The 21,666-nt window shown below is 38.4% G+C and overlaps 1 protein-coding gene across 9 annotated transcripts in view; it reads left to right on the forward strand.

Annotated features, from left to right (window-relative positions):
- The window catches only part of LOC132406391 (A-kinase anchor protein 8-like), a 32,921-nt gene extending 11,502 nt beyond the window's left edge, over positions 1-21,419 (forward strand). The window contains exons 2-13 of one of the 9 annotated variants that reach the window (XM_059991998.1): positions 3,047-3,094; positions 4,896-5,112; positions 5,992-6,454; positions 7,330-7,456; positions 8,424-8,452; positions 10,294-10,333; positions 11,516-11,582; positions 12,106-12,247; positions 13,731-13,845; positions 18,910-19,040; positions 20,122-20,217; positions 20,715-21,419. In XM_059991998.1, coding sequence (XP_059847981.1) covers positions 3,047-3,094; positions 4,896-5,112; positions 5,992-6,454; positions 7,330-7,456; positions 8,424-8,452; positions 10,294-10,333; positions 11,516-11,582; positions 12,106-12,247; positions 13,731-13,845; positions 18,910-19,040; positions 20,122-20,217; positions 20,715-21,143 — 1,904 coding nt within the window. In that variant the 3' untranslated portion in view covers positions 21,144-21,419. Of the gene's footprint in view, positions 1-3,046; positions 3,095-4,895; positions 5,113-5,990; positions 6,455-7,329; positions 7,457-8,423; positions 8,453-10,293; positions 10,337-11,515; positions 11,583-12,105; positions 12,248-13,730; positions 13,846-18,909; positions 19,041-20,121; positions 20,218-20,714 lie in introns of all 9 variants that reach the window. The other 8 variants (XM_059991999.1, XM_059992001.1, XM_059992002.1 and 5 more) reach the window with 8 other exon arrangements.
- The last annotated feature ends 247 nt before the right edge of the window (positions 21,420-21,666 follow it).

The raw sequence follows: 21,666 nt of genomic DNA on the forward strand, positions 1-21,666 counted from the left end.
TCTGGGATGAGGCACCAAAGCATTCGGGCTCTCACGACCAGACTATGTAACAGTTTCTTCCCTCAAGCTATCAGACTCCTCAATACCCAGAGCCTGGACTGACAGCTTACTGCCCTATTGGCTTGTTTATTATTTATTGTAATGGCTGCACTGCTTTGTGCACCTTATGCAGTCCTGGATAGGTCTGTAGTCTAGTGGGGTTTTTTTTTCTGTGTTGCTTTTTACGTAGCTCAGTCTAGGTTGTTGTACTGTGTCATGTAACACCATGGTCCTGAAAAAACATTCTCATTTTTACTATGCACTGTACCAGCAGTTATGTTCAAAATGACAATAAAAGGTGACTTGACTTGAACAGGACTCGTAAAGGAGTTCTGATGAGGGGTCTTGGCCTGAAACGTTGACTAAATTCTTTTTCCATAGATGATTCCTGGCTTGATGAGTTTCTCCAGCATTTTGTGCATGTTGCTTGGATTTCCAGCTTTTACAGATTTTTTTTCTTGTCCCTCATGTAGCATGGCTGATGGAGACAGGAGCTTGGACTTTTGCACGTAATTAGTGATGAGGTTGTTTGAATTCAACATTAATGAATAAATTTGTTTAAAAGCTTTAGCTTTCCAAGTATGTGTTTAAATGTGGAAAATTGCATTACAAGAATTGCCTTTTCCAGAATCTTGTATCATAACTGTATCTTCGTGGGAACTTGGATTTGGAGACAGTAATGCCATTATGTTGGGCTACTTGTCCACTATCCCATCCAAAAGGGCTGGAATTGTCCACTTAAGTGAAATTACAATACTATACTAAATCTTAAGTATTATTTACAAATCAGTCATTCCAGCAGTGGTCTTCCTTAGAAAAAATGCAGAGAATTGAAGAAATCTATAAGAATCTCTTGTGCTTTCTGGTGTAGACTTTTTTAAAAAGTATGTCTCCATTTGCTTGGATAAAGGGACCCAGAGTTGCTTGTTCTGCTCATTAAAGGTACAGGTTCCCTCTGGAGGGTGCCACTTTGTTTTTGCTTATTACAAGAGATCAGGGTAGAAATTCACAGACTTTCGTGGCAAGTATTGTGAATGGTAGGTGCTTTTAGCATACATTCTCACCATGAAATTTAATATTAAGCACACTGAAACCTGATCGATGTTTATTCCCTGAAGAGGAGTTTCCATTATTTTGTTACGTATATGTGCAGTCAGGGTAGTTATTACTGTAACTATGTCACGTTTCTCTTTCTTTCTTTCGTTTTGTGTCCCATTTTTACATACTTGTATAGATGTTATTTATTGGTTACTTTAATGGGCGTCTCTAATGTATGTAACATCAATAGCTTCAGTACATGATCTGCATATTTAATAATGGTCATGTCCTTTTCCCTCTAATGTATCTCAAGATTTTGTTATTGTACCTGATTACCTGATTTCTATTGAGTTTGTATAGGATATTCACATGTATCTATGACAAGGTGTGAGAGCTGGGAGTCATTGGAACAGTGTAATAGACTTTTTGATATCTCTGGCTTGAACACTTATTGCCAACTTCATTAGATTTTTTTTCATTTAAATGTAAAGGATCTTTGTTAATATGTTGTAATTGAACATTAATGTAATCATGTTAACATGTTTTATTGTGTGCTGTCATCTGAAACAAGATTTATATACACATGTCTTCCCTCTAATCACATTGAACTTCTCAATTTGTAGTTGCATTAGCTTGAACTTGTTCAAGTTCTGCAATAACTGAATCCTGAGCAAAACTATATTCATGCTATATTTAATATTGTGAAACATTTTTGTAATTATATTTCTGCTGCTGCATGGTTAGCTTCATTGTATTTTGGTGCTTGTAATCAAGTATCTTTGTTTTACACATGATTACTTATGAAGATAAAAGCTTGTTAACCCCACAGACCATTTCTTTACAGTCAGCCCTCCTTATCTGCAGGTTCTGCATGCACAAATTCAACCAACTGCAGATTGGGAAAACCCGGAAATTCTGTCTCCAGCACTTGTTTGAGCATGTACAGACGTTTTTGTGCATAGGTTACCACGAATCAGGAATTTAAAAAAATGGAAGTTCTTTAAGTCGGAAGTACATCCAGTATAATTTAGCGTCAGTTAGTCAAACGTTTGGCTTAGTATTTATTTAACCTTTCTATGCATATAAAACACTTAAGAAACGTATGTATTTCAATAATTAAACCACTGAATTCCTTAGTAATAATTATAGCTTTCATCGGGGCAGGGCCTTCACATGCTTCATTATTCTCACTTTTAAAATTGTTCCAATCGTTGACCAACTGTAGCCTAACGCTTTTCCAGTGACCGATGGCGTTTCACCTCTTTCTAATTGCTTTATTTTTCTGCTTTATTTTCAATCGTGATTGTTTTCCGGAACAGAAACACTGTGGGCGGCAGGTCCTAAAGTCCACCATCTTGAGCATCCGCGTTTTTTGGTCCTGGAACCAATCCCCCATGGATAAGGAGGGTTGACTGTACATTTGAGTCCACTGATTATCAAGTGTACAGGACTATCTTAAAGATTTAAGTATTACTGCTGTGTGGTAAGCCATACAGATAATTCAATGTATCAGTTGACCATTATTAGGGGCTAAATATATTGCAAGTTGCTCCAGAATGTATGAATGAGAAGAAATATCAGCTAGGATTTTTGTGACCACCGTGTGGATTGTGCATAGATGAAAGGGAGGGATGGGGTTTGTTTCCTGTTGTTTGTGTTCTTTGACTCTTGCAGGTTGCCCCAGCACATCCTCGGGTATGTTGGTTGTTAACACAGATAACAACCACAAATAACAATACACTGTATGTCTCATTGTACATGTGATAAAGTAAAATCTTATGTAGATATATGAAGTTGAGTTGAAAGTAACCCTAGATTTGCCTGATTTTCATCTCTTCAGTTTAAAGCAAAGTTGTTTGAAGACAGCCTGTCAGCATTCATTGAAATATGTGGAGGATTATCAGTTTATGGTTTTATTTTTAATTAGTCAATCAAACCACAATTACTGTCTGATTTTTGTTTCTCTTAGAGTATGGAGAAGACGATTCTTGGAACACAGGAGGAGACGATGGTCAAGGTGATTATCTTTTGAATTTTATCACTAATATGTAGGCTTAATGGAATCAGAATTATCTGGATTAAAATATTTTTATTGTAGTTGATGCTATAATGTGCATCATAGTTGCAAGCATATGATTTTAATGTATAGATTTTTAGATCACTCTTAACTAGTTCACACCAGCTATTAAAGATGAATAGACTCTTCTCGAGCTCCCAGCCAGATACAAGTATTGACTATAACTGATGTTTCAATGAGATGAAGATGGCGGAGTTTGTCATCAAAACGTCGATTATAGTCAATACCTGCACCTAGTTGGAAGCTCAAGGAGTTTATTTGTTGTATATGCCAGTAAAGCATTAGATCCTTTTTTAGCTAATAAAATTTTTTGCCCAATGCTACAAATCCAAATATCTATCTAATTTATGTCAATAAGTAAAGTGGATTCCGGTTAATCGAGGCAGCCACTTATTAGGGACAACACTAAAGAACAAAAGCTAATCGAGAAAACAGCTGAGATTCCTGTAATTATGTGTTTGTATTTAAAAAGCGGTAATTTTTTTTTATTGTCGCTGATGGTTGGTGAGAAATGAGTAGTAAGTCAATTCAGAGCTGTCTTGTTCATGATGGTTTCAAGCATTCAAGCTTGGAGATATCAGAAATGGTAGTGAGTGGAAAATGAAACTATTTTGGTGCTTCAGTAAGTTGGGAACTATGAAAAATTTGAAAGTATCAACAATCATCTTGAATGTTAGAAAGAAAACGAAGATTTGGAAGATAGTTGTGGAAAGTATTGTATGAAGGCAGTCTGTTACCTGCACTAGGTGTCTGCGTTGATTTTGTTCATTTACAGTCAGTCAAATTCCTCCATTGTTAACTAAGGAACTAATACAGTTTTATAGTACTGTGGAGGCATTGATAGTGTTTTAATTTGTTCTGTTTCATTTAAATAGATACTTTGTTACTTAGTTCAAAAGGTACAAAGACAAACTACCATTTAACTATTTCCTTGAAACTTAAAAATGTACTTGGGCCAAAATGTACTGGTCCCAATGTGTCCCAATTAACCGGAATCCACTATTAGCAGTTGTCTTGATGCTCACTATTCTGGGGATAGGAGTCTGCTGTGACTTAATTTTAAATACAGAAGGTTTTAATAAGGAAAATGCATTGTTGGGGTGGGGATAAGTTTTCTTCTTGGCTTGCTCCCAGTTGACCATCTCTTTCCCTCCTTAGCACCTCTGAAAAAATAGATTTATGGAATGCCATTGAGTGATCCAGCAGAGTTGTAAACTTCCCTTTGAAAATTAATTTGGAGCACCAGCATGGACAAGTTGTGCCTAAGTGTCTCTTTCCATGCTTTGTAACTGAATCAATGAGAATATTGACCTTGAATGCAAGCTTTGCCCTCAATGAAATAAGTGTTTTAAAGTTGAATTGCATTCTCTCAAATATTTTTAAAATAAAAATTGAAATTTGATGTAGGTTCTCTGCAATGGAAAATTGAGAGCAAAGGGGAATTGGAACTAGATCACTTCAGTGTGCAATAGGGAAGCTCTTTTTCCAAGTGTATTAGAATTCTGAGACTATCTTTTTCCCTCTTTATTTTCTTCCATGTTAGCTCCCACTCTGCATGCTTATTCAAAAAATCTTTCTTGAATAAGAGTTTGTTAATTATAAGTTAGCTTTGGATAAAGAGCGGTTCTATTTATGATTGGATTAAAATTGCAGAATTGACTTTAATAGCTAACTGACCTGGCTATATTATGTTTGTTTTCTTTTAGTATGAATATCTGATTGTGTCTTTTGTTCCTGTTAGGGTATGATGACTATGATTACAATTACAACCAAGATAATTCAGGAGATTATTCAGGAAATTATGGCTATAACTCTGGCTATAAAGCTTGGGATGCTCCTAAAAACCCTAACACAGAAACCATCGTCGCTAAGATCAACCAACGCCTGGACATGCTCTCTCAGCTAGAGTGTGATAACACACCAGGTTCCTCTTCTCGGTCTTCAGGCCAATATAACAGGTATCTTCTGGAAGGTCACTAGTTGGTAAAATAGTGTACCAAAAAATTCAAGAAATTGGACTTGAGACTGATGTGGCACTTGTAAATAGGCTAGCATCTGTGTGGGCTCTACTTCTATCCCACCCCCTCTCGCCCAGCCCCAAAGAGAAACTGGTGCTTGCCTACAATATGGTGAGAAAACACTGGTTTATTCATTTTACATTTTAATGCTGCCATATTGAAACTTGAACTTGTTTGAGCATGGATACAACATAAATTTAACCAGCATTGTTTAAACCAAAATTAATCCACCTTATGTCTCACTTGGTATTTTGTGCCAGACACTCGAATCATTTTGAGAACACCTGGATTGTCGGCATAATTGACCCTAGGTTTGGTTAATTGTTTTAGGAACGTGAATGGGTCTTCAAGGATTTTCATCTACAATGCAACCTGTGCTTGGTAACGTGAAGAGTATAGATTGTAGTAACTTGTTATAAAATGCCCAGTGTTTCCAGAAATTAGGTTAAATTTACAGCAAATTAACATAATCAAGGGCTGCAGTAAATGTTCGATAGTAGAGTAATTTGTCTTTTTAAAAGTGGCCAAAGTTTATTTTTCTTTCCCCTCCCATTCCCACAAAGAAAAATTGTAACTTGGAACATTTAGAAGCTGTTTGCTTCACTACTGAAATGTATACCATTTTTGTTACTCAAATCTATTAGCTACTGTAGTTACTAATTTGGACATTGTTATAGACAACAACATAAAACCACAAACACCATGATTACCTGAAATATCCTGTTTAGTCTTTAGTCTGCTTTCACTGATTGGCAGGCTTGTGCCATCGTCCTTTCCAGCTACTGATTAGATTCCTTGCTTGCTCTGCAACTCTTTCAGGTTTACACCTTATGAGTCCTATGACTCCAGGTCTTCAATGAATGACCATGATCCGTACAGATCTGGCTACGGCTATGGTTACGGTGATTCTGGACCTAATTATAACGATTCCTATGGAGGTCACTATGACCACTACGACAACTCCTACGGGACTCGCAGAGATCAGTACCACAACAGAGCATATGGTAGCCAACGGGGTCAGAATTGGTCTAGAGACTGGGCTCCAAATAGGAGAGCAAACTGGAATGACCCCTACATGCAGCCTGGAAGTTCCAGGCGGATGTCTGCACACTGGAATGAGCTGTCAATGGGAGGCAGAGGCTACAATGCTGCCTCCTCCACCAGAAACCTCCCTTCGCTCTTCTCCCCAAACATTATCCCCATGGACCTGTTCCGAGCTCAAGGCTCGGCAAGAGCGTTTGGTGGCAGACAGCGAAGGAGAGACAAGCCACGAATCAGAGGCGTAAGTACCTTTCTTAAAAACAAAAACATTTTATTTTATTCAGTGGCCTGTGGGATTAAACAGTAAAAGATTTTAAAAAACAACGTTGCCAATTTTTTTGTGCAGAGCCCATTATCCTTTTTAAATATAAAATTAGGTCTTCATTCTGCTAATGTGCCTGACCTTCAATATAATTTTCAAACTCCTTTCAGTTTTTGAAGAATTTGTAGCTGCCTTGGTTGAGAATTAGGATAAATATTCAGATTTTTTAAAAATGATTATAATCGGTTTTAAGCTTTCTAGGATCATCAAAGTAACTTACTGTGTGGTGTTTCAATTTGATGCAACATTTTATAAAAGTCTTGTTTTCTCTCTACTCTTGCATTCCTCGCAAAGCAGTAGCTGTTATCAATGAATGAGACATGGCATAGTATATTGGCGTGATTACAGCTTTGCTGGCTATTTAGGGACTTCACAGATGAGGCATGAAGTTGGTTGTAGCTGATTAATGGTGCTATCATTGCCATTTGATGGGAATCAGCCTCGTATACAGGGACACTGGGTTAGGGGTAAACCTTTCTGGTTAGGTTTTTAATTGTTCTTTACAAATATGCTGTGGAAAAATATCTTGATAGTAGTGAAGAATATGTAGTATAACCTGACTATTTTGCATTTTCAAGCAGTAATTAGCTACATAGCATTTGTCTGATTCTGATCTGAATAACAGGTCAATGAGCTTCCAGCTGTTAATATAAAATTTTATAATAAATCTTCTGGCCTTTGTTAAATTGAACCTAAAGAAACTCTGGAATTTATAAAAATCGGCCTTTGACATAAGTAAGTGTTTAAGAAGTTGAAATTTGATTCTAATGTAAGCTGTCTTTCTTTCCTATTAGAGAAAGAAGGTTATAGGTGGTCCAGGCAGGAAGAGGAAACAGTCAACAAGTAGTACTGAAGACCCAGAAAACAAGCAAGCAAAAACAGATGATGATGATGGTGATGGTGAAGGTGAAGATGATGCTGGTACTGTACACTACTTTGTTACTTACTTGGACCTTGTACCTTGGCAATGGGAGAAGTATGTGTAAATTTGTCTGCTTATTTAAATTAGAGTGTAAATGCTGAACAGAGAAGATGCAGAAAGCTAGAATCTTTATTACAAAAAGAAAGGGACTACAAAAGTAAAGCCACTTTATAACTTTGGAGAGCTTTGGTGAGTGTACACTTGGCCTACTACAGTTTTGGTGGTTTTACTTGAGAACAATTTTTTACAAAAAATTGCCTTGGAAGTTCAGTGAATTGAACTTTGGTTCAAAGACTTATTTTTGTGAGATATGCCAATTTTGCTTATAATCTGAATTTAAAAGAATAAGAAATTATCAAAGTGAAACAATCAGTTGTTAAATGACTTGGCTATTCTGTGAGGCTATTTCCCTAGTGGATGAATTCACTACTTCCAAAATAGGGACAGATGAAGAAAATTTCTTAAAAACTGAATATTTGGGATTTGTTTTCTCAGAGTTATGATGGGTGAGTTATGTATACTCAAAGCAGAGATATTTTTGTACTCTGAGGTATTATAGAGATGAGGCAGGTAAGTTTATCACTGGAAGAGCATGCTCCAGGGCCATTTTGATTACTTCTATTTATGTGCTTAAATACAGCTGACAATGAGATTAAATGTTGACCACTGTAGTGCAGGGTGTTAAGTATGTAATTGGTTATAATTTACAGAATTGTGCAGAGAGAATATTTTAGATATAAATGTTGAATTGAGAATGTTGTGTGATCAGTAAGCAGACTGAAATATTTGTCTGGGATGTATGCAAATTAAGTTAATCCCTCAAAATCATGATTGTAGTTAAATCATGTTAGTGAAGTAATGTTGCCACCTTTGGAAGCATTAGCACAATTTTGTCTCTACAGTTGAAACCCTTCTGTGTTGATCAGATGTGATTACCTCAAGTGATTATTTTTGTTTTTGTTTTAGAAGATAAAGAAGACGATGGCGTTGATTCGGTAAGTATGGCTTCATTTGACCTTTCTCCAAAAGTACTTCAGCCAGGAAGGACATAGATTTACTTTACTGTTATTTAAACCCAAAAGGTTTGTTTGGTGGTTAAATGAGGAATTGTGATGAAGATAGTGAGGAGACAGAAAATGTCTTGATGTTAGGTAAAATCTCTGTTGAAAGACGTGTGAATGTTTACATTTTACCTATAATCATTGTGGCTTTACAGATTATTCTTTCATGGGGTGTAGATTTCTCTTCTAAAGTGATCAATAGTTGTCCATCCCTATTTGTTATTGAACTGAGTGACTTGCAAAACAATCTAAAGGTGAACCTGCCCTATTGCTTTCTGATTAAAGTTACCATGCTGAAGAAAAGGCACGTTTCTTTTCCTGAAGGGGAGTGATGATCCCAGTTAATTTTTGTGACTGGCTAGTGGTTTTGTGTGTACTGTTTCTCTTGTTGGCTTTTTATTGGAGATATTTAACAGCAAGTTTGATCAGATTTACTCACATTAAATTCCCTATTTGCCATTTGAGCCAAATTATTCGTCTTCCCTTTGGCTCAATGTACAGCAAAACAGTGGTGCTCTGAAGTCTTTAATCTCAGTTGACACAGGTTGATCTGTTGGCTAAGTAAATTTAGTTTAATCACGTGGCTTTGTCTCAATATAGTGAGGTAGGAGGGTAAACACTGCCGACCCATATTTGGCAGCACATCTACAGATGTTTGTCTTTAAAATGGTGTCTTTTAAAGTGTTACACAGAATGTGAGGCATTTGGACTATTGGGTGAATATAAAACGGCAGAAAAATTCTTGGTTGAATTTTCAGCGAGATAAAATTTTATATGCATTGAATAAAAATATCATTTATGAATACATTATAGAATCCTTGTAACTGTAATGCTTACAGTGATCTTTGGGTTTAACACAGCAATATAGCAGCAGATTCAATTTCCAGACTTTGATAACATTGGATTAATCTGGCTCACATGGAAGTAAAACACTTTGGATTCGCATTCTTTCTGTCTGTCCTCTGTAGTCGGTAGATAACTTGAATTGTGGCTAATAAAACATCTTGCATAGGCACAGTAATGTCCCTTACAGCGCCAGTGACCTAGGTCCACTGTATGTAAGGAGTTTGTACATCCTCCTTGTGACAGCGTGCATTTCATTCCACGTTCCTTATGGGTTAGTAGGTTAATTGATCACGTAGTTTTAATTGGGCCAGAAGGGCCTTTAATGTGCTGTATCTCTAAATAAATAAACCGACAGCACTATCAAAATTGATAGTTATTGCTAAATATGGAGTATATCTCACTGTGGAGAGATCTCTGAGCATGTATTAGAAAGAAATAAAAGTCCATATCTAATATTTGATATGGAGTTTTATCTCTTCATAGTGCACTCTTGTAATTGAAAATGTAGCCCAGCATCATTATTGGAAAAATTACATTTGTGGTAGGTAAAGCAAAGTTTGGTGTTAGAACTGGAGTTAAGAGGTATACAAAAATTAGTATGCACCTTAAACTTTAATGTACCTGCATAGTGGTTAGTGCAGCTCTTTTCAGCATCAGTAATCGGGGTTCAATTCCTTCTGTGTGCAAAGTATTTGACCGCATGGGTTTTCTTCAGGTGGTCTCTTTTCCTCTCATATTCCAAAGAAGTTTGGGTTATTGAGTTATTAGCTTGCTGTTAGTGCTGGAAGCATGGAAACACTTGCGAGCTGACCCTAGCGCATCCTCTGACTGTGGTGGTCATTAACATGAATGCTTCATTTCACATGTATGTTTCAATGTTTTGATGTACATGCCACAAATAAAGCTAATCTTAATCTTGTCTTTTTCAGGGCGGTGAGGACAAGGATCCTAATGAAAAGAAATCAAAGCGTTGTAAGTTTGGTCACAGAACCCTACAGTCTGTTGCATAACCGACTAGTATCAATTTACTGATCTGCCAGTCTATATTACGTGTAAATTTTATTTTTCCATTATTCTTCTTGGAGTGACTCATACTTTGAGCATTTTCTGATTAATGGAGTTTAACTAATGAAGTTTGTCCCAGTAGAAATACGTCTGAATTAAAAGAGAATTTGCTGTGATTCCTGTGTTTGCAGATGATCATTGTAGATTGGGAGAGGATGTATTGATGCTGGGAGGCTATTCTGCAGTGATCCTTTAAATCTTCCTGTATTGTTGCCTTCAGAATCCCTAAGGCCTCTACTTTGTAGCTGATCTTGTTCTACCTTGTCACTCATCCTCTCCCTCATCCCACCCTATTACAATATCTGGGCAAATTGCTAATCTGAAATCAGTCCTAGATGTCAAAATTAATCACCAAGTGCCACGGTAGCAGAGTGATTAATGTGAAGCAATTAAGCTCAGGTGTCGGAGTTTGGTGTTCAATTCTAGTCCTCTGTAAGAAAGTTTGTATATCCTTCCTGTGTCCTTGGGGTTTTCCTCCAGGTGCTCCAGATTCCTCCCACAGTTGTACTGGTAAGTGGGTTAATTGGTCATTGTAAATTGTCCTGTGATGAGGCTAGGGTTAAATTGGTGTATTGGTGGGTCTGAAGGGCCTGTTCTGCACTGTTATCGCTACATAAATAAACAATAAAGAAAATCACAGCTGTATTAGGAAAAGACATTTTTCAGGAACAAAATAATCTGGGAGTAAAATACTCCTAGTCTCTAAGTATTGTGCCAGAATTTAATAACATCATTAAAGAAGTGGTGGGGGGGGGGGGGGGAAAGAACTAATGTTTATTTCAGCAAGTTGAGGATATATGCTGTACCCATTGTTAGCCTGTGTTTCTGAATATTGCATGCACTTCTGACGGCCAAATGAGAAAAAGAACATTCGGGCACAGAAAAATACGTGGAGTAGATTTTCAGGACTATTGCCAGATGCAAAGGTGTACATTTCAAAAATAGAATTCAAGAGGAGGAGGTTGAGTGCAATATGGCAATTAACATTTAATATATTTGCAAATGTTCAGCCTGATTTAGGCTTCATTTTAACACCTGTAATAACGGTATTACCCATTACTATTTCTCTTCCCCCCCCCCGAACAGCTCCAACTATGCAAGAGAAGAAAAAGACTGGCAAGCCCAAGAAGAATCGTGACCGTCTTGCAGAGAGGTAGTGCTTGAGGGTAGTTGCAGCCAAGTTTGAGAAGTGTTGGGAGATTAACATTGCAATCAACTTTTTTTTAAAAAAATGCAGTATAATCAGTAGAGTTCCATGTAGTTTACTTAAAAGATCAAAGCTGACTGATTTGGCATGTGAAACTGCATTATCCTTCTTGTTTCTGCCCTTGCTTTCCACAGTAGCAGAACTGTACGAGTATGGATGAACTTGTGTGGTCCTCTTGTACACAACTCTCAAGTCATTTTAGAGTGCTATGTTAAGTACAATCGAAAAGATTATTCCAATTAAGAGCATTCAGTTATCTGATAGAAGATAAGCGATGTCTGTGACCTGTATATCTTAGTTGCTTTGCCAGTCACCTTTATAATTAAGTTTGATCTTAATATTACAAATGTAATTCCATTTGGTTAAATACAAATCAAATGTACTTGGAAGAGTAAGAAAATGCTTCATTAGGCTATGAGTATGGCCAGGGCAGGATGAGTTCTTAAGCTAATTTTTCTGTTTCTTGCAGGATAACATATGCCTGTTCAGTCTGTAAGTTTCGTACGTTTGAAGATGAAGAAATTGCTAATCACATGAAAAGCAGATTTCATAAGGAAACTTTAAAATTTATTGGGTCCAAGCTCAAACCTGAAACTGCTGACTTCTTGGATGTATGTATATTGAAGTGTTTGAATTTTTTAGATTTCAGGATATAAAAGCTTGAGGCATTTCCTTTAAAAACCTGATCCTTATTTGGCTCCCTCAGTTGAATGCTCAATGACCTTACCTCAATGATGAATAAATTGTATGGTTTGATTATGTATATTGGCATTATACAATTGCAGTCACTCCTATCAAATTTCTCCTTCAGCCCTTTATCTTTTCCACCTATCACCACCTACTTTCTCACTTCATATCCTCGTCCACCAATACATTAACTTTCTTCCACCCTGCCACCTTGTTATTCTGTCTTCTTCCCTCTTTCCAAGTTTGAAGGGTCAAGGCCTGAAATGTTAGCTCGTTACTCCTTTCCATCGATGCTGCCTGACCTGTTCCTCCAGCATTTTGTTTGTGCTATTCTTGTAACAAGTTAGATGCTTTCCTTGTTTACATCTCTACAGTTCTAAATGTGTTCAGGGATCATGGATTACTTGGTAGTAATTGTGAATTAGAACCTGTTCCCTGGTAAAAATGACACCTAATACAGAGTCTAGATTAGTATTCTTTGCCATGTAATTTATAACTACAATGTATTGATTATGTGTTGACATATCTTCTGATTTGCTGGCACTTCTATTAATCTGTTGATTTGAGCAGCTGAATTTCAAAGCTTCTCATTTAAAATGTGACAAACTTCATTAATTGTTTTCAACTGAGCAACTTTTGTGTATTGAGAACTAAATTCAGAGAGTGCTGGTGATTTGAAATTTTAGTAAACTGATATTGACTATCATTTGATCCGACTGAAATTTAAAGTTCATTCAATACATTTTATACTGTGATTCAAGTGCTTTCTACCATGTAATATGCTCAAGAAAATGTAGATATTTTCAGACTTGGTAGTGAAGGTAATTCTGTTCTTTAAACTTACTCTTTTGGTGCTTAACTAAAGTAATGGTTGTGCCTATTGTGCAGTTTTGAATTTTATAACCATCAGGTGCCATAACTGTCTCATTTTACTTGCATATACAGATGACCCCTGCATTATGGCTGTTGGGGTCCACTCTTACAGAATTTGTAAATCACTGTCCAAAAATTTGAGGTGTAGAATAAAACTAGCTCATGCAGAATTTTGTATGGGGAGTAAGAGGAAAAAGTAAGTAAATAAATGAGCACAAATTATTTTCCCTTCAACTCTTATTTTAATGCATACACAGATAAAACAGCTTCATGTTATGGAAGATCATAAGTATTTTCTAAGTACATACCCATCATGACTTGGGTGCCACCAGTACACATGTTCAACATCAGTGACTTTTCAACATGTGAAAATGGATTCATTCCTTGAGCCAGTTGACTGTGATCAGTGCAGAGCTGAGATTGTGCAAGTACCCCATCTGGTCCATGTCAGTCATCAATTAGTTGTAATCAGTGGGGGTGGGAGATGTTAAATACTAACTTTTATATACAAATTGTCTTTGCACTTTGTTTCAGGAATACATTTCAAACAAGAATAAGAAAACACAAAAGCGTCGAGAGCAGATAGGAGATGAAACTATTCTTAAAAAGCAATTAATGCAACTAATGCAGCAGCACAATGTACTTCAAGGTATGCTGGAAACCAAAATATCTTTTGTATTTAATATTGTTTAAATTATATTTGTACAAGGTATAAAATTGTAGCAATTTGTTCTATTTTCTACAATGATTTAGTGATGCAGTAGGCAAGCACTCTGTGAATGCAGGAACTGAAGAATTTAAGCTTGTGCACAAGAAAATCAGTAGGGAGGAGTTGTCCATCTGGCTCTGCCCTGCCTTTTAATGATTGTGGTTGATATAAGCTTCAACTCCTGTTCTGTCCCACTTCCCTGTTCTTCAACCTATCAAATATTTGGGACACAGAACATACAACAGTACAGCACAGATCAAGCCCTTTGATCCATGATATTGTGCCAATCTTTTAACCTACTTCATGATCAATCTAACCATAGTACAAAGCCCTCCATTTTTCTTTCATTCATGTACCTATTTAAGAGCTCCAAAACAAAATCCCTAATGTCTACCACCTCACAATGCGTTCCAGGAACTTAACACTTTCTGTTTTGGAAAAAAATATCACTATCTGACATCTCATCTAAACTTTCCTCCACTCATCTTAAAAGAATGGACTCTGATAGCCATTGGCACTCTTGGGGCTTGGGGGGAACTGCTGGCTATCCACTTCATAAATACCTGTCATAATCTTACACCCTTCTGTTAGTTACTTCTCAGCCTCCTTTTCTCCAAAGAGAAAAGCTGTATATTGCACAAACGGACTATAAATATTTGTTTAAATACTTAGTGATCCAAAGGCCAGATATTGGTATAGTTACTTATGTTACTTATCATTCTTGCTCCTTTCCTTCTTCCTTCTCCCATCCTTATCAAGAAGTTTTACTAAGTCTGAAAATCGTTTTGCAGCCGTGGAGCTTAAAAGACTGTCAAGTTTATTAAATTAAAACTTTACTACACTTGAACTGGGTGTGGGAAGTCAGGGAGACCTCTGGTGCCCCTGACAACAATATCTGCAAGAAATGCATCCAGCTGCAGCTCCTAACAGACTGCGTTAGGGAACTGGAGCAGGAGCTGGATGACCTCCGGATCATTCAGGAGACTGAGCCGTTTATAGATAGTAGCTTCCAGGAGGTAGTTATACCTAAGGAACAGGGCACAGGTAATTGGGTTACCAATTGGCGAGGGAAGAGAAAAGGGCAGGTAGTTCAGGGTTCCCCGTGGCCATTCCCCTCCAAAACAGGTATACCGATTTGGATACTGTTGGTGGGGGGGGGCTTAACTGGGACAAGCTGCGGCAGCAGGATCTTTGGCGCTGAGTCTGGTTCTGCAGTGCAGAAGGGAGGGAGAAAGAAGAGAGCGGTAGTGATGGGGGACTTCATAGTCATGAGTACAGACAGGAGATTCTGTAGTCATGACAGAGACTCCTGGATGGTTTGTTGCCTCCTGGGTGCCAGGGTCAGGGATGTCTCTGGCGTGCACAGCATTCTGAAGTGGGAGGGTGATTAGCCAGATGTTATGGTACACATCGGTACCAGTGACATAGGAGATGCCCAAGAGTGAGTACAGAGAGCTTGGTAGGAAGTTGAAAAATAGGACCTCGAGGGTAGTAATCTCTGGATTGCTGCCTGTGCCACGTGCCAGTGAGGATAAGAGTAGGATGCTCTGGCAGATGAACACATGGCTGAGAAACTGGTGCAGGGGGCAGGGTTTCAGATTTCTAGATCATTGGGGCAGGTGGGACCTGTACAAGAGAGACGGGTTACACCTGAACTACAAGGGGACCAGTATACTTGCAGGGAGGTTTGCTAGTGTTATTGGAGAGGGTTCAAATTAGATTTGCAGGGGGATGGCAACCAGAGTGCTAGAGCAGATAGTGGAATGGGGGTAAAAATAAATGATGTTAGTATGCAAAGTCACAAATAGTAAGGTGGTGTGTGGTAGTAATAATCTTCTGAGGTGTGTATATTTCAATGCGAGGAGTATTGAGGGAAAGGCAGAAGAGCTGAGGGCCTGGATTGACATGTAGAATTATGACATCATAGCCATGACTGAAACTTGGCTACAGGAGGGGTAGGACTGGCAGTGCAATGTTCCAGGGTTCCGATGGTTTAAACATGATAGAAGCAGAGGGATGAAGGGTGGGGGGGGGGGGGGGGCGGCTTTGCTAGTCAGGGAAAATATTACAGCAGTGCTTCGGAGGACAGATTAGAGGTCTTGTCTGCTGAGGCCATATGGGTGGAGCTGAGAAACAGGCAAGGTATGACCACATTAATAGGGCTGTATTAAAGACCACCCAATAGTCAGTGAGAATTGGAGGAGCAAATCTGCAGAGAGAGATCAGACAACTGCAGGAGACAAAGTTGTGATTGTAGGGGATTTTAATTTTCCATGCATTGATTGGGACTCCCATACTGTTAAAGGTCCAGATGTGTTAGAGTTTGTGAAATGTGTTCAGGAAAGTTTTCTAAATCAATATATAGATGTACCAATTAGGGAGGATGCAATATTAGATTTCCTATCAGGAAATGAGTTAGGGCAGGTGACGGAAGTGTGTGTAGGGGAACACTTTGGTTCAAGTGATCATAATGTCATTAATTTCAACTTGATCATGGATAAAGATAGATCTGGTCCTCGGGTTGAAGTTCTGAACTGGAAAAAGGCCAAATTTGAACGGATCTTAAAAGGCGTAGATTGGGACAGGTTGTTCTCTGGCAGGGATGTGATTGTTAATTTCTTCAAAGGAGAAATTTTGAGAGTGCAGAGTTTGTATGTTCCGGTCAGGGTTAAAGGCAAAATGAAAAAGAATAAGGAACCTTGGTTCTCGAGGGATATTGGAACTTTGATAAAGAAGAAGAAAAAGATGAATAGGCAACCGGGAGAAAATAAGATGCTTGAGAAGTATAAAAAGAATAAGAAATTACTTAAATAAATCAGGAGGGCTAAAAGAAGTCATGAGGTTACTTTGGCAGTCAGGGTGAAGGATAATCCTAAGAGCTTCTACAGATATGTTAAGAGCAAAAGGATAGTAAGGGATAACATTCTTCCTCTTCAAGAACAGAGTGGTCGGCTATGTATTGAACCAAAAGAAATGGGAGAGATATTAAATGGGTTTTTGCATCTGTATTTACTAAGGAAACTGAAATGGAGTCTATGGAAACAAGGCAAACAAGTAGGGAGGTCACAGAACTTGTATGGATTAAAGAGGAGGAGGTGCTTGCTATCTAGAGGCAAATCAGAGTAGATAAATTCCCAGGACCTGACAGGTTATAGGAGACTAGTGTTGAAATTGCAGGGGCCCTGGCAGAAATATTTAAAATGTCAAAATCCACGGGTCAGGTGCCGGAGGATTGAAGGATAGCTCATGTAGTTTCATTGTTTAAAAAAAGGCTCAAAGAGTAAGCTGGGAAATTATAGGCCGATAAGTTTGATATCGGTAGTAGGTAAATTATTGGAAGGAATACTAAGAGATAGGATCTGCAAGTATTTGGATAGACAGGGACTTATTAGAAAAAGTCAGCATGGCTTTGTGTGTGGTAGGTCATGTTTAACCAATCTATTAGACTTTTTCGAGGAAGTTTCCAGGAAAGTGGATGAAAGGAAGGCAGTGGATGTTGTATACATGGACTTCAGTAAGGCCTTTGACAAGGTCCCGTATGGGAGGTTAGTTAGGAAGACTCAGTCGCTAGGTATACATGGAGAAGTAGTAAATTGGATTAGACATTGGCTCAATGGAAGAAGCCAGAGAGTGGTAGTGGAGCATTGCTACTCTGAGTGGAGGCCTGTGACTAGTGGTGTGCCACAGGGATCTGTGCTGGGTCCATTGTTATTTGTCATTTGTATCAATGATCTGGATGATAATGTGGCAAATTGGATCAGCAAATTTGCTGATGATACAAAGATTGGAGATGTAGTGGACAGTGAGGAAGGTTTTCAAAGCTTACAGAGGGATTCGGACCAGTTGGAGGAATGGGCTGAAAAATGGCAGATGGAGTTTAATGTGGACAAGTGTGAGGTATTGCACTTCGGAAGGTCAAACCAAGGTAGAACATACAAGGTAAATGGTAGGACACTGAGGAGTGCAGTAGAACAGAGGGATCTGGGAGTACAGGTACATAATTCTCTAAAAGTGGCATCACAGGTAGATAGGGTTGTAAAAAAAGCTTTTAGTACATTGGCCTTTATAAATCAAAGTATTGAGTATGAATTGGAATGTAATGGTGAGGTTGTATAAGACATTAGTGAGACCGAATTTGGAGTATTGTGTGCAGTTTTGGTCACCTAATTACAGGAAGGATATTAATAAGGTTGAAAGAGTTCAGAGAAGGTTTACAAGGATGTTGCCGGGACTTGAGAAACTGAGTTACAGAGAAAGGTTGAATAAGTTAGGACTTTATTCCCTGGAGCGTAGAAGAATGAGGGGAGATTTGACAGAGGTATATAAAATTATGATGGGTATAGATAGTGAATGCAAGCAGGCTTTTTCCACTGAGGCCAGGGGAGAATAAAACCAGAGGTCATGGGTTAAGGATGAAGAGGGGAAAGTTTAAAGAGAACATTGGTGGGGGGCTTCATGCAGAGAGTGGTGGGAGTGTGGATGCCAGATGAAGTGGTGAATGTGGACTCACTTTTGACATTTAAGAAAAACTTGGACAGGTACATGGATGAGAGGGGTATGGAGGGATATGGCCCAGGTGCAGGTCAGTGGGACTAGGCAGAAAAATGGTTTGGCACAGCCAAGAAGGGCCAAAATGCCTGTTTCTGTGCTGTCATGTTCTATGGTTCTAACTCTGGTTGTTGCTGGGTAGAATTTTACAATTGATGTTGGAACTGGATTTAATTTATCTTTGTAAATGAAAAGTGATTGAGTGGGTTCTCGATCACAAACTACTTGTAATATGCTGGAGATCTGAAGTGAAATGGAACTGAATGGTATTCCAAATAGATAACCTTGCTGTTATGGAGAAGAGTCATTGACCTCAAAACATTAATTCAGTTTTACTGTCTGCAAAACCTTCTATCTTTCTAGACTGGACAATTTAAGACTGTACTTCAGGGGATCCTTTCAATTTATTAATCACTTATTTTCTTTTGCCATCACTGACTCCTGGTTCTATGGCAGGTTTTGGTATGGAACAGTGCATGAAGAAGGTGGAGGCAGCTCATTGCATGGCTTGTGATCTCTTCATCCCAATGCAGACTGGTTTCATTGGACAACATTTAAGGTCACCTGACCACATCAGGAACCGAAAAGTAAGTGAACAGCTTCAAAATAAAACGGAGCACCACAATGCGCCTCGTCGAGTTCATGCCAGTTCCCAACAGAGCCATCCCATTATTCCTATTTCCCTACCTCCCACCCCGTGTTCTCCCTTAATCTGCACCCTACAGGATAATTTCTCTAATCAACTTTGACTCTCTTGCTATCTTGTATACTGTAAGTTAAGCAATTAACCTATTGGTATATTTGAGAAAACTAGAGCACCATGGGGGAAACCTTGGTGGTCCCAGAGAGAATATGCAGAGTGGCAACTGAGATCAGGATTGGAGCCAAGCCAGTGGATCTGTGAAGCAGCGGTACTAACTACCCTGTTATTGTACCCTGTTCTTCTCTCAATCATCTACCTCCAACACCCCCCCCCCCCTTCCCCCAAACTCACATGGTCAGTCATGCTATCTTGCACTGATGTGTCCATGCTTTCATTTGAAGGGAGAAATGGGGGTAGAATGCACAGCCAGACTTGTGCTTTCACCATTTTCCAATGGGTTATGGTATTTTGTCCCCTATAACTGCCTCGCCTGTGGTTGCTGGAGTTACCTGAGCTGCCCTGCTGTGATGACAAGTGGGCATCAAACCACTGATTTAACTGCAAGGGGGTAGAGATCTTTTAAATGAAGAAGGGTTTGTTGTGAAGTCACTTTTCCCATACATCATCTCTTGACTCTTTACAAGCAAATATGCTTTCCCAACACTAATGATGGCAGGAATTTTACAATAGGGTGTTATTTTAGTAAAAATTGTACTGAAACAATATCCATAAATTCTGACAGGCAGTTGAATCATCACAGACTGGTTGCAACACAGGAAGTGTCCTTTCAGTTGCTCCAGTGTGTACTGATTCTACATGAGCAACATAGGTAGTCCCACTGCTCTGCCCAGTATTACTTCAGCTAAGATTGAAAATTATATTGGGTAAACTTGAGTGAGCAGCAATAATGAGGAGTGTACACGTTGCTAAACGTTATGTATACTTTGCTTTTCTCCAAAAAGAACATTTTCATAATCTGAACAGTCACATTTTAACAATGTTTATGCTGTGTTGCTCCTTTCTAGCTTGCTCTTTACAGAGCCAAAAATGGTAGCCTGGTTATTGCTAAGAGCATTCTGAATAACAGTAACATCGCAACAATGTTAGAGAAATATGTCAAGGTAAGAATGTTATTTTTATATAGTGTCTGAATTCCATAATTTTGGAGCCAGAGTTGTGTGTGTTTCTGTTCTGTAGTATTCTTATGACTATTCCTGTTTGGCTTGGGATAAATTTCTGTTGCGTTATCCCAATAACTTGTTAGCTTTGAAAGCATTAAACTTTAAACTTTGATTACAAATCATTGTTTCCTTTGTGCTTGCTGGTACTGATATAACTTTGTTCTAGCACCAACACTGATTTTGAAATAGCTTGTGTAAACATTTTTCAAGTAATATTGTAATACTTCATGCAAATAAAACTAGTTCTGAAATGAAGTAGGCATTTAGTTTTGATACTCGGGATTTCTGTTTGTAAGTAGGTTTTGATTTATGAATGCTCGAACAAAATGGTGCCTCTTGTAAAAGGACTAAACTCTCTGGATGATACCCCTTTGGTGGTAAACCTTAGATTACCAGTCAACTATAGTGAATTTTATTTATTATGATTAATTCTACAGGGTGAAAAACCATTCACCGATGATCCAGATGACAAAGATGAAGAGGAGGGAGGATTGCATGAGGGTGAGGGTGACGCTGAGGATGATGGGCTCAATGATAGTACCAATGAAGGCGAGAAGAAAGAAGGTGGAGAGAATGTGGGAGAAGGTGAAGCAGAGGGGGAAGGTGGGGAGGGAGAAGATGAAGGTGGTGAGGGTGAAGATGGGGAAGAGAATGTTACCATAGAAGGAGTAGATACATCTGAAGAGCCAGTTAATACAGTGGATGAAGAAATGGAGGAGACAGAGGGAGACCCTGAAGCTGAAGAAGACTTGGGAGAAGCAGACGATGATGCAAACAAGGACCCTGAGGAGTGTCTTGAAGGTGATGAAGATAAGATTCTGGAGGGAGAGGTTGATGCATTACCATTTGATACAGATTTAGAGTAACTTAGCGTGACTTCCTGAATTGATGTGGACAAATGATCATATCCCCTGTCATTCTCCGAAGCCTATATTAGTTCTAACGTTTTTCATTGTTTTGAACTTGCAAGTAGATTTGTTATTGCTGTACTTGAGTTCCAGCTGATTGTTTCATAGTTTCAAGAGTCTAGTAAATGCTTCCTATGTACTGTACTGAATGGCTTTTCATAATGATGTAGACTGTATTCTCTCCTCAATATTTGTGTGGAACATTTTACAATAAACATTCTTTCTATAATTGGACTGATGTGGTAATCTGTACTGTTAAAGGAATGTTCTCAGCCTATGAAAGTGAATGTGCTAATTGAAAGTTGTATAACGTACTGGTGTTCCTAATTTTTTTTAAAGAATAGCTTGTGTTGGAGGGTAGAATGATTAAATAAACATGTAAGCTAAGAGAAAGGTGATAAATTGCTGGATCATATAGTGTAGTGGTTAGCACAACACTTTACAGCAGCAGTGATCTGCGTTGATTTTGTGCTGCTACCTG

The sequence above is a fragment of the Hypanus sabinus genome, chromosome 16 (assembly GCF_030144855.1).
Source record: "Hypanus sabinus isolate sHypSab1 chromosome 16, sHypSab1.hap1, whole genome shotgun sequence".
NCBI classification, from domain to species: Eukaryota; Metazoa; Chordata; class Chondrichthyes; order Myliobatiformes; family Dasyatidae; genus Hypanus; species Hypanus sabinus.